Below are 13117 nucleotides of genomic sequence, written 5' to 3' on the forward strand. Positions count from 1 at the left end.
GAACAATTTAAGACCAAAATGACGAGCCTGACAGCAGCAGTTACAGAGAGAGGCGTGACGATTTTTCAATAGAGTGTGAATTGGAGCCAGAGTCACACCCATGCTAACTTCCTATTTGGTTCTAGAACAACACTAGTCAGTCACACTACAGAATCTCTGAACTTGTCAACAACCTCACAGATTTCACCAATCCCAAAGGTCTTCATAAAAAGAAAACCGCAATGCATCTTAATCATTAATGCTCAGACAGTGATGCCCTTCCCTAAAGACTCTGGTCCTCCGTGTCCCTGATTACCCAGCTGCACGTTCTGGGCGTGGAGGGGAAAGTGGAGACGTTTTAGGCCATGTCTGATTGAGGAAACGCGGCAGATAAAAGCATTGAAAGCCTATTTAGTTTGATGGGGCAGAGAGACAGCGGCGTTTAGCGGAGAATGCAGGCAGAGATGGGCGATAAGGAGGCTATTTTTAACCGGAGCGAGCGGCTCACATGAGAATCACAAAGCCATGAAGTTTAACCAATCGTGAGACGACATTATTCTGAACAGCTGCTTGGGTTCTGTGGTTCTGTGGAGTCTATTTTTAGTTTATTTTTAAGTATATTATTTTTACAATTATTTTAAACTATTTATCTATTATCTTGTTTTATTGCATGTACCATTTTCCTTCTGTTCTTTAACTGTGCGGTGCAATACTGGAATTTCCACACTGTGGGACTAATAAAGGCATATCTTATCTTATCTTTTGTTGATTAGAATTTGCAACGAAATATAGCGACAAGCAATACAATTTCACATAAAACTTTATAAAATGAAGTGTATAAAATGAATTATGTTACTGTATTGAACTTACAGGAAGCGGTATGTGAGATTATGATTTTAAATTCTATAAACATGACCCAACTGTGTCCCCAGATGTGAAGTAAACATGTCCAAGTCAAATATAGCTTTTACTGATAACAACTGTTCAGCATATTTATTTGTGTTTTGGTTGTCAAGTCGATTATCCAATCAGAAAGCAGAAAGAGAATCATATGACTCTTGCATTTGGTTTGCCAGTTTCAATGCTGAAATCCAGTAAAAGGACTCTCTCTGATCTGAATCATCACAGCCTAAACTCCAGCACCTGCAACCAATCATTAGTCAGTGCTAGTGCAGACTCTGAGAAGGAGAATCTGTTGGATGTATCTGCAGGTTAAGGCTCTGGCAAAACAGGTTCAGTTGTGATTGTACTAGGTCCTGTTACAACAGTAAGAGTGCAGGCTGCATACAGTTTCTTTAGTAGCCTGCACACAAAGCAGGCCGTTTGCAAGTTTTCTCCCTGACAAAACCCACAATGTCGATGAAACGTTCTGCACCGACAAAGGCGCCTACGAAGGTTTGAACTTTGAGAGAGTTTAAACAAGAAACAAATGTGAGAAATGGTTAATGCCTGTGTGAGAAAAGTGTATAAATTGTGTGGTGAGATTCGCCTATTGCAGGTTATTTTTAGAATGTAACCTCCGCGATAAACAAGAGACCACTGTATATAATTAGATTGTATTTTTCAATTATTTCTATACATTTAAATCTATTCAATTTGATGTAGCTACTGTCAAATGTTAAACTGAAATGGAAAAAATTCAAACGAATGACCTGTTTTTTAGGATCAAATAGGATCGTGCAGTTCTCAATAAGTCACCAATCACATCCTACTCACTAAACTCCCTCTCACCCACACATCGACAAACAGTTCAAAATACCGACCACTTCCAGATTAAAAAGTCAAAGGTCACCCTCAGTCAGCCATAATAAAATGTCATTAACGTGCGGTGTCTGAGTGGAGGCCGCGTGCTCGTTATTAGACTGAAGGCTAGCGGAGCAAAAGTTCACTTGTGGACTGTCTGCTGGCTAAAGCTCCAGTCACCACTAACCCACACATTAAACTGATCCAATGGGCAGACTTTAGAAATAAGTGATGGTGTTTGGGTTTGGGTCATTGTGGAGTTTGATGTTGTGGTTGTGGTGTGTGGGTTAGCACTGAGACACATGATGCTGATTGCAGTTGATGGTAAATGCTGACTGACTTATGGATTTGGTTTGTTTTACCATTATTGTCTGCGTAATTCCCCAGTCATGACTATAGATTGTATACATAAATGGACATAGCTAACGTGCTAGTCGCCACGTTCCAAATAGGAAGTGATTATGGGCGCACTTCCAGCTCCACTGACTCTGGCTCCAATTCACTTTACACTGAAATCTTGTCACCCCCCTTTTGGTTGCAATAATACTTACGGCGGAATTCCAAATGTCGAACTCGGCTCCAAATTCGCCTCTATAACCGCTAGTCTCGATGAGCTTCATTTGACTGTAGCCAAATGCTACGGGTGACGCCACACACCCTTAGTCCACTTCTTCATACAGTCTATGGTCGTGACTCGGCAAGGTCGTTTCCATCACAGAAAATGAATACGTTCACCACTCATTCATCTAAAAAGTTTCAGGCCAGATTTCAACTATCTTTTGTGTTTTACTAGTGTTATTTAAATTTTAAGGTTTGGTTTTTCATATTCCTTTTTTAAATTATTTGTTGTACCTTTTTGTTATTTATGGTGTATGATTTAGTTTTTTTTTTTAAGTATTCTACTGGTTTTCAAGGTGCACAGATTTTAATCATTTTTATTTGTGTTCTACATTTTATTTTTCAATTTGTATTGTTTTGTTTTTTGGTTTTTTTTACTTTATGATCTACTTTTAGTTTTTCAATGTGGATAGATTTTTTATATTTTTTAGATGCATAAATTTAGTTTTTTAAATATTTTGTTTTCTGTTTGTTTTCATTGTAGTTTTTTGAAATAAGAGTTTTTTATTTTAGATGGTGCGTAGATTTTTTTCTTATTTACAGATTTGTGTGCATTTTCTATTGTTTTATGGTGTATAGATTTTTGTGTGTTCTATTTTTGTATTTCAAGATGCATAATTTTTGCTTTTTTATTTTGTTTTTCATTTCAGATTTTTTCACTCTGATTCTGACTTTTTCACATTTTATAGACTTCTCTGTGTGTTTTCTACTTTTTATGGCGTATAGATCTTTGTGTCGTCTACTTTTTGTTTTCCATAGTGATATTCTTTCATTGTTTGTCATTGCATTAGTTTGGTTTTGTGATGTTTTGCACTTTTGGATTGCCTGGTTTACTAGTGCTGGTTATAGATTGTAGAGTTGCAGCTCAAGATCATTCTAAAGCTATTCGGGAAAGGTTCATTTCTGTTTTGTGAATGTGACCTTTGTAGTATCGATACCTGCTCAAATGTGTATCTAGTTTCGATGCTAGTTTTATTATTGATTAGTATGTGATTTTCGATACTTTTGACAACCCTAAGAGCTTTAACATTGCTATCAATTCCATTTGGTCCATGTAATTGGTTTTATTTGATCATATAATAAAATGGGGGTAGCGCTTATAATTAATTTCCAAACTAATTGACAACTAACCATGAAAGTAACCCGTTTCATCTATATTTGAAATCTTGGCATCGAATTTGACCCACTTCTGTAAACATCCATTCTTTGGTCATCTTCCTGTCTTTCCTCTCTCTCCCTCTCTCCTCCTCTCATCCTCCGGCGCTAAACCATGATAAAAATAAATATGGCTGCAAATCGGCCCAGCAACACGCCGCGGTTATGTAATCATACGCTGCCCCACTTACGCCTCGCATGGCTCCGTAACCCGGTTCAGAAGTCACCCATTTGTACTATGGCGCTTTGAACGCTCGCAGTGCTGACTCATTCATTTAATATAGAAACAGGCGTATTATAGACACTTGAAGAGACAGTTTGCAGTAGAAATGCGAGCTTGCGTTTGATTGGCCGATGATGAAGCAGTTAATCATGTGGGAAATGGAATAGATTAACGAGCCATGTAATCTGATGTCATTTTGTTGTAACGATATTGGTGTGATGATGTTTGAAAATGAATTTGTCATGTCGAAAATTAAAGGCTTACAAATAAAATACAAGTGGAAATTAAAATATTTATAGATTGAAGGCAAAACGATGCATTGTTTGTGAAGAAAAGAAAAAAAATCATATTTTAGGAATTAAGATGTACATTTATTAGAATAATGATCCAAATGTTTATATGAAGTTAGGTCCTAAAATTAAGTAAATTGGGTAAGAACCATAGACTGTGTAAAGAAGTGGAGTGAGTGTTCAGCTCCAAGCTAGAAGCTAGAAAGATAGAAACTCAGGAGCAAGGCTATTGAAGGTAACGCCTGTTCTCATCCGCACCACTGACTTGGCAGGGACCGGGTGCTTAACAATACTGTCAATCAAACCTGTGGCTAACGCTAGCAAAGTGACCTTAGGGGGGTCGCTCCATCTGTTATTAATGTTTATCTCTTGATTTACGGACACAATAGCAATATAAAAAATACCAGGATCATGTAGAGTGGGTTAATACGAACATTTTAAGACCAAAATGACAGCAGCAGTTATGGAGAGGGGTGACAGTTTTTCAATAGAAAGTGAATTGGAGCCAGAGTTGATGTAGCCGAAAAGGATCCATCACCTCTGGTCTTGGAGCCTGGCTTTGGGCACAGTCAGCAGGAGCTGGTCAGCTAACCTCAGGGCTCTGGGTGGAGTATAGGGCTGCAGTAATTCCTTCAAATAAAGAGGACCCATAGAGTGACACATTTATACCCAATCGATAACAATTTGAATTGACATCGATATGAAACAGGAGCCAGTGCGGGTTACACAGCACAGGTCTGATGTGCTCTTGTCTCTTAGAGGATTGGCTCTTGTAGACTTCTCTATTAAAAAGTCTGCTGAAAAAAACTGTCAGTAAAAGCGGGTGGTTTGGCGCATGTGGAATACTTTTTTAAACTATTTCATTGGGTTAAATGGCAATGATTAAGTCTGTTTTGTTTCTGTTCAGGAAGATATTGAAATTGAAATATTGAAAGCCATTTTTATTTGTTTTTAACAAGACAAAATATCAATTTGCGTTAAAAAAAAAGTTTGTTCTACTGATTAGAATAGGTGATGACGCTCCATTTGGCTCAAACGTTTAACCTATATATGACTTCTTCAGCATTGCACCAACCACGCTAAAACCCGCACCGTCTTATGTAATGCACACACCACCCTACTCCCACTAAATATATATCTATCTATATATACATGTCTCTCTAATCTGATTTAGACCTAACCCATTTACCATTCAATCCCCGTGCTGACTCACACGCTTTCATTTCACTCAAGAGGCGTTTAATGACACTCGGAAAATTCCCTCTCGCCCGGACGCACAAAAACACGTGGCGGTCCGATGCTTTAAACACATGTGCACACCCAGGCTCTATGCAAAGTCAATGAGGCGTAGACCAGGGTGATAGGAGCGGCGATGGAAGAGAGGTCAGCTGATCTGTCCTTCCAATGATAAATGCCATTCTAGGGTTTGGGTGGTCCGAGAGCTGTCATGTGGGAATATTTTTGTTTAACTGAATTTTTAAGCTTTTAATCGCGTTAGGAATGTCCAACAGTAACTTAAAGTCCTTTTGACACGTTTTCATGTTTTTAGATTACATTATTATTATTATTATTATTAGGTAAAGGGCCCATATTACACTGTTTTCTGATCCATGTTATGTTATTTCTTCATCACAACCACACCCAATGTTATGTTTTGTTTAATTCACACATGTTTAACACAAAACCTGCATATTTACACAGTTTTTCTCTCAAATAGAAAACACTCCACCATTCCACCTTGTGATTTCATGTGGGAATGCAGGAAGTGCTCCACTTTGTTTTTAAACTCACAGCAACAATGAAATATGAAATAAAATGATAAAAATTATTACAGAAAAACTTTAAAAGAAAAACAAAACACACACAAAAAAAGCTCCCAATATGGAAACTGATGCTCATACATACTGTAGGTTTATAATATTGATCATGTGTATTAATCTCATTTACATAATTACATATTTTTATATTAAATGCTGCATCTCCGACCCCTGCCCCATCCTACCTCTTTGAGCGGTAAGTACAAAATCAATATTTACAATAAGACAACAAACACAAATAGTGTTTACCCTGTTGTTTTTGTGTTAATTGTGAGTTAAAATACATATATAACAAAACTAAAGGTAAAACGTAGTTGTTAATTTGAAAACTACCACGTCATGACATCACAAGGTGAAACAGAGCATTTTGAGCCTTGGTGAAGTAGACAGACTTATAATAAAGCGTTACTCAAACATGTGTGAATGAAACAAAACACAACTCCAGGTAGGGTTTTGATGAGATAACATTCTAACATGGCTTAAAGCTCAAAAAAAGTCAGATTTGCTTAATATAGAACCAAAAAATTTGAAGAAAATTACAAAAACAAAGGAAATAGTGTTGAATTCTAAAATGGAATAATCCTTCTACCTATGTCATCAACACGGAAAACTGCATCCAAAATCCAGAGCCAAATTACACGCAAGGAAGACGCTTTTCAGACCATTTCAAGCTTCGTTTAACAAAATAAAGGTGTTGTCATTTATTTTTCTTAATCATAACTATTGTGCAATTTGGACGAGTTATGGCCCTTGTTTGCAGTACCGCTGCTGGCTAACTGTTGTGAAATTACCTCTGCGTACATCATATCATATATACGTTTCTCCAAAATGATCAAAATGAACTAGAGACAGCTAGGCATGAGTTTTTGCAAAACTTATGAAGATATGACTATATTTTGGGGCTCAATATTTATCATGTGTACAATTTCTTGGCAAAAGTGGGGAGATTTTTTGCTATTTTTATGTAATAAGGTGAGATTTGAGCTGTGGAGAGTTGAGTAAATAGTATCTATGGCTTTTATTAGTTCCTTCTGCTGGCCTTTTAATGACACTGTATATGTAAAAACGTGTGTACTGAGACTCTCCTGCTTTGTGTCAGTGCTATAAAGTAGTTGAAATATCATTGTTTATCACTGTATTTCTCTGTAGCAAAAAATCGTGCTTCAAAATGTCATATCGTGACAGGTTGAATTATGTGTTAACTACATTTTAGTGAGATTATTAACCCAACCTGTAAAAAGACTCAACAGTGCAAATCTAATTAAATCAAATCTATTCAAACAAACTGGATGTCTTCAGTTGGAATCTGTGCAACGGCTAAGAACAGGTCTGGAATTAGAAAATAAATCCACAATTTTGCCTACATAGTCACATAGGGTCACATGCTAGTCTCATGAAGAGGCCAGTATTTGCCTGGAATGTTCCCCAGTATGGCATTAAACATATCCAGAATAGCAAAAGATGAAATTTAAATCGGTCAACTGGACAAATCGTTGTAGGTGTGAAGACGTTCCGCTGCTCATCCAAGTCGCTTTTTTCGTCTTTTGCTATAGATCAGACCTGGATGCGGGATTACAGATATACAGACAAGTATTTATTCAATTACAGGTGTTTTAATTGCTCAAAAATACCTCGAAAAGCATATATTCTCACTGTAAGCTGTCTCACATCTCCGCAGATCTGACCTGTAACTCAACCAAGCGTCACCATTAGCAAAAGATGATTGACGATCTCTCACCAAACCATATAAAGAGTTCCCTTGTATATCCCAAACTAAACAGTAACGCTTTTCTTCATAGCGGGGATAAGACCTGCCAAAAACTGTTTGATAATACACTTCCAGGCTTATAAAACGTCGCCAGTGCCCCAGATGCCCTTCCTGAACCCGGTGATAACGGGACTCCCCTGGGGGACCTCGTGTTTGGTCAGATGTCTGTAATAACAACCGTATCTGCGTCTCACTTCCTACAGACCACCACTCGAACCGTGGACTTCCTGGCTCCTTGCATACCACCCATAGCATGAACTTACTTACATGAAATTAAATATGCAATCGAAAGGAAATGTGCATCTAATTTATAGCAACAGAAACTAACATGTTACCGTGGCAACCAGAGCTACAGTACGTGATTACTTCTGCCTCTCCGAACCGGACTATCTAGAACTAACCATCTTTTGTGATGCAATTAAGAAAACGGGTTAGGCTTTCAGAGCACGTTACCATAGCGATCTGGAAAATGACACCGCTTCGTAATGTAAGTAAACCAGTTAAACGTGCAGTACGGAACTTTTCTAATGGATGGTCACTGCGCTACGTTTTTGTCTCAATGGAGGTGTTTTTGCTTGGCTTGAATGTTCCACGGTATGGCATTGAACTTGTATATCTCCATGCTGACGAGTGAGGGGCGCCACCATAGACAAGTTACTGGGCAGATCAGTGAAGGGGCGAGTCTGATCACAGTAAGAATGCAGGATTATCGAGTTAGTTTAGAGCAAAATAAAACAAGATAGATGTGTAGGTTTGTTGGCGGAGCGCTGCACAGAATCTTACAGCTAACCGTAAAGAAGGGTTCGAATAAGGCCCGGGAGAGATTGCTAGATTACTCAAACATGCATGAGTAACATATAAAACCACCTCAGACATGTTTTTGATGCAACATTGAAACATGGTGGAAAGCAAAACAACTAAACATTCTGCGTAATACTGCCTCTTTATCTACAAAGTACATCAAAGCTCAGATGCATTGTGTTGTGCAAAGACAAAATATTTACTTTCCATGCCTTTATGTATAGTTATAATAAAAGCGGCGGCGATCAAATGCACTTGAACAGTTTTGAAATATGATACTTGTACATGGGCTTTTGTCTGATGTGTGTCGTCATGGGAAAATGCAAAATACTTAGGAAGTCCATATATTAAAGGGCCCGTATTACGCCATTTTCTGATCTATGTTATAATGGTGTTTCCTCATCACATAGACCTTGGAATTGCCAATCTCTACTGAATAAAAGGTAAAACATAGCTGTTAACTTGAAAACTACAACTTCATGACATCACAAGGTGGAATAGAGCGTTTTGAGCTTTGGAGATGCAGACAGACTAATAATGCAGAGTTACTTAAACATGTGTGAATGAAACAAAACACAACTCCAGGTATGTTTCTGAGGAGGTAACAACATTATAATATGATTTAAAGCTCATTTTGTGTAATATAGGACCTTTAAGGCTGCGGTTGATGGCTCTACTCCCACAACTGCCACCAACAATCTCCGCTGTTTATTATTGAGTTGTGGTTTGCCCTGTTTGTCATTCAAGACCTTGTCATCCCTGCCCTGGTCTAATGAGGTTATTAAAATGCACAGAAGTTAGTCATGCTCTATGGACGCACTCTGGGGTCCTTGAAGTGTGCATACTTCATATCAGGCTTTTCATTTTTACTCTCCTGTTTTGTCCTGTTTTGTTTCATTCACACGTTTGAGTAACTATTTAATATTAGTCTGTCCACATCTCGAAAGCTCAAAAGGCTTGGTTCCACCTCGTGATGTCATCAAGTGGTAGTTTTCAAGTTAACAGCTACCTTTTACCATTAGTGCAGTAAAGATTAGCAGTTCCAGGGCTGAAATTATCTATATGATTCTAGTGAAGGTGTATGGAGTTTAAAAACACAGTGGAGCACTTCCTGTATTACCATGTGACATCACAAGGTGGAACAGAGTGTTTTCTGTTTGAGAGAAAAAAAAAGCACAATATGGGCTCGCGGCAAATTCCGTTGAAATGAGTACGGTTCATGGGAGTGTTAAAAGGCAACAGCAGTCACTTCCTCCCCGCTGTAGTGTTTACACGAGGCCTATAACGTAAACGTCTATTTCCTGTGGACTCGTGCCTCATACAGGAAGTGTAGCATTAGCGGCGTTAGCGACGTTGGCCAGAATGCACAGAAAAGCCTGCAGAACGTCACGGGCCAAAACGGAGTGTCACCCAAATGCGGCAGTCGGGAAGTCCACTACAAACAAACCAATGAGTCATGTGTCTACAGGGGACCAGCAACAGTACAGGAATCTAACCTTTTAATTACTGCCATGTGACAAGAGTTGAAAAACGCATGTATGTTTTTGTCAGGGTTGACAAAAGTATCGAAAATCAGATACTAATCGGTACCAAACTAGATACTCAAGCCCATGGACCACTATGGAACCTACCTGGACGACTGAGGGAGTACACAGATATAAGGCCACATGGGAATATAAAAGAAAGTACTATGATTTAATGTTGAAAATGACATTCTATTATCTAAATAAAGAGTGTTTTTTATTATCATCGTGGTATTGGAATCGGTATTGAGTGTCGAGTCTATTCTTTATTATCAGAATTTTAGTGTCGTAACACTTATTTCATATTGTCAGATTAGTTTTACTTGATTCATAATAAAAGTTGATTCATTATGTGGACTACAGAGAAGGATTATGGTCTTTGTAGTTCCCTCTGCATATTTGTCATAGAGAATATGGAAAGATTTTACATTGGGATATCATATTGCCATGTTATTCAGTGCCATTTTTGATACAGACTTAGTGGTGCATTTGATTTGATTTTACTTCCAAGTTATCTCTGATTTGTAATGGTTATTTTATTAAATTAAAAATGTAGCAATATCAACAATCAGCTTTATACATTTTGTCTATAGCAGTGTTTCTCAGGTAATGGTACATGTATGACTGGTGGTGCAAATTTCTCCAAAGTCCTTATGTTTGCTAAATTTAGAGTTAATTTAATCAAAATTTTTGTTCTCCTTTGGGTTATTTTGTGTTTAAATTAGCAGAGCATTTGTCATATAACGTTCGGTGTCAACTTTGAACTAAACACAAAATATCATATCACATTACAATATTTTAGATCTATTTTAGCCCTAATTTTGACTCTGAATACCACCAGCTTGAAACCAGGTCTAAAACAGGAAAAAGTAAAATATTTTCTTAAGGGCTACTTGGTGTGAAAAGGCCTATATCATATACTTCAATTCACCTACTTTCCTCAGACAAGTTGATGAATTCTGTATTCCCAGAAAGCAACAATAGGATTTTAATGTGACCTTGTAAACAATAACATGGACTTGTGGACTTGCTTTTCGGCTGAAGTACAGTTTGCTAATTAAATATTAAAAACAGCCGTGCCAGAGCAGTGATGGAGAACTTTTCGTTTCCGCTGCATAAAAATGTTCCAAAACAGAACGCTTTTGTCATTGAAGGGGCATGTATCGCAATACAATGCTCTATTAGCACAATTTGGATTTGATTCAAGTTGATATTCAGCTACAAATACAAAGAAATACATTTTAAATCAACTAAAATTAGGATTCAAATTAAAGGCTCTGCACCAGATTTTTCCTCATGTATTTGAGCAAAATTTGTCTTGCCTCAGTATAGTTATATCGTATAAGCATCTCATGAGGTCAAAAAGAGACCGCTGTGTACTGTCTGCATCTAATTATAAAGCATTTTAGTGTCTGAGAATGCAGGAAGTGTGTGTTAGCATTCTAGTTGTTGTTAGCGTTCATTGGTTGTATGCATAAAGCCAACACAGAGCCTCGATGGTCTGCAACTGTTACCGTGATGATAAAACTCCGCTCTGGTCTCTGAACGTTGTGAAACACGCTTATAAACTCATCGTGGTGATTAATAAGGATACTCAGATTGCATAAGGTAAGTGAGGTAAACAGTTTAAAGGTCATATATTACACAAAATTGACTTTTGTGAGCTTTAAACCATGTTATAAAGTTGTTACCTCATCAAAAACATACCTGGAGTTGTTTTGTTTCATTCACACGTGTGCTCTGTTCCACCTTGTGATGTCATCAAGTGGTAGTTTTCAAGTTAACAGCTACATTTTACGTTTTGTTTAGTAGAGATTGGCAATTCCAGGGCTAAAAATCATCTAAATTCTAGTGAAGGTATGGAGTTTAAAAACACAGTGGAGAACTTCCTGTATTACCACATGACATCACAAAGTGGAATAGAATTTTTAGTTTGAGAGAAGAAATCAGCCTAAATATGCGGGATTTGTGTGTTAAACATGTGCGAATGAAACAAAACTCAACTCGAGGTATATTTGTGACGAGGAAACAACATTATAACACAGCTCAGAAAGCAGCGTAATATGGGCCCTTTAAAATGAACTACTTCAGTTTTACGTTTTTTTAAAAATCAGGTACAGCGCCTTTATTTAATATGAAATAACAATTATAAAATGCACTGATCCAATTTTTTTTTGTACTTCACAGCATAATCTTCCATATTAGTGACCAGCTCTAGCCACACCACAGCATTTGCATATCAACAATGCCTTTCTTATCCTTATCTGACATGAAACACCACAATAATATGTCACCCAACAATAAACATCAAACAAGTCTTGTCATATTTGTATAGCAATAAATCCCAAATATCAAACTTATGCATGCTAACATACTTTCACCTGTACTTACCGGCAGTCCGCTGTCCAAAGCCAGTCTCTTTAAGTGCTCCCTCCTCTCCCAGCGCTTGTTCATTCTCGCTCTGATCCCCCGCGGCGACGTACACACCTTCGTCTCCCTGTAACGTGACCCAAAAACATTAGCCAACAGCTCTCTTATCTTGCTAGCTCACACGTTAAAGCTTCACCTGTGATCGTAAGAGAAAAGAATATCACTAGACATCCATCTGTTACATGCTAGCCCAGCCCAGCGCTATGCTAGCCGGTGTTGTCTTAGCCGGCATGGGAACCAGTCGGACATGGGATAGGCCATAAGTAAACAGTTCGCTTCACGCATGCTAGCTCCTTTAGAAAGAGTGGAGAGGTTATAGCAGTGGATAGGGAGAGTGGTCAGGGAGCAGACAGGTACTGTACTTCCTCTTTTGGGGTCAAAGTTTATTGTAGGTCACAGGGATTGGTATAAGTGTGGTTATTTATTAGACATTATAGTGGAGGCGTGCTGGCTGAACTGTATTTAAACATTGCACAAGTCAGTTTTTATTGAAATTTAAAGATTTAGGAAGAGCATTTTTATTTTATTTTTATTTATTGTATATTTATTTATTTATTTTATTTTATTTATTTTTTTTTTACCAAAGATTAGACATATTTTTGCGGTGTAAATAAAAATAAAAAAAACATTTCCTGGGACCCAGAACACACATTTCTCCGATTCTTTACGAGGATGTGATTCTGATCCATGCTGAATGTCAGTGAGTTCAGTTGGGTGTGACTGACCGGTGGATTAACCAATCAGGGACATGCATGGTCTGTCCGTATCAA

At 37.8% G+C, this 13117-nt stretch overlaps 1 protein-coding gene across 1 annotated transcript in view; it reads right to left on the reverse strand.

The window, feature by feature from the left end:
• The window catches only part of LOC117382474 (nck-associated protein 5-like), a 229866-nt gene extending 217310 nt beyond the window's left edge, over nt 1-12556 (reverse strand). The window contains exons 1-2 of the mRNA XM_055227102.1: nt 12484-12556; nt 12309-12414 (exon numbers count right to left, since the gene is read on the reverse strand). Of these exons, the coding sequence (XP_055083077.1) occupies nt 12309-12414; nt 12484-12518 (141 nt within the window). The 5' untranslated portion in view covers nt 12519-12556. The remainder of the gene's footprint in view (nt 1-12308; nt 12415-12483) is intronic.
• Nucleotides 12557-13117: the final 561 nt, after the last annotated feature.

The sequence above is a fragment of the Periophthalmus magnuspinnatus genome, chromosome 2 (genome assembly GCF_009829125.3).
Source record: "Periophthalmus magnuspinnatus isolate fPerMag1 chromosome 2, fPerMag1.2.pri, whole genome shotgun sequence".
NCBI classification, from domain to species: domain Eukaryota; kingdom Metazoa; phylum Chordata; class Actinopteri; order Gobiiformes; family Gobiidae; genus Periophthalmus; species Periophthalmus magnuspinnatus.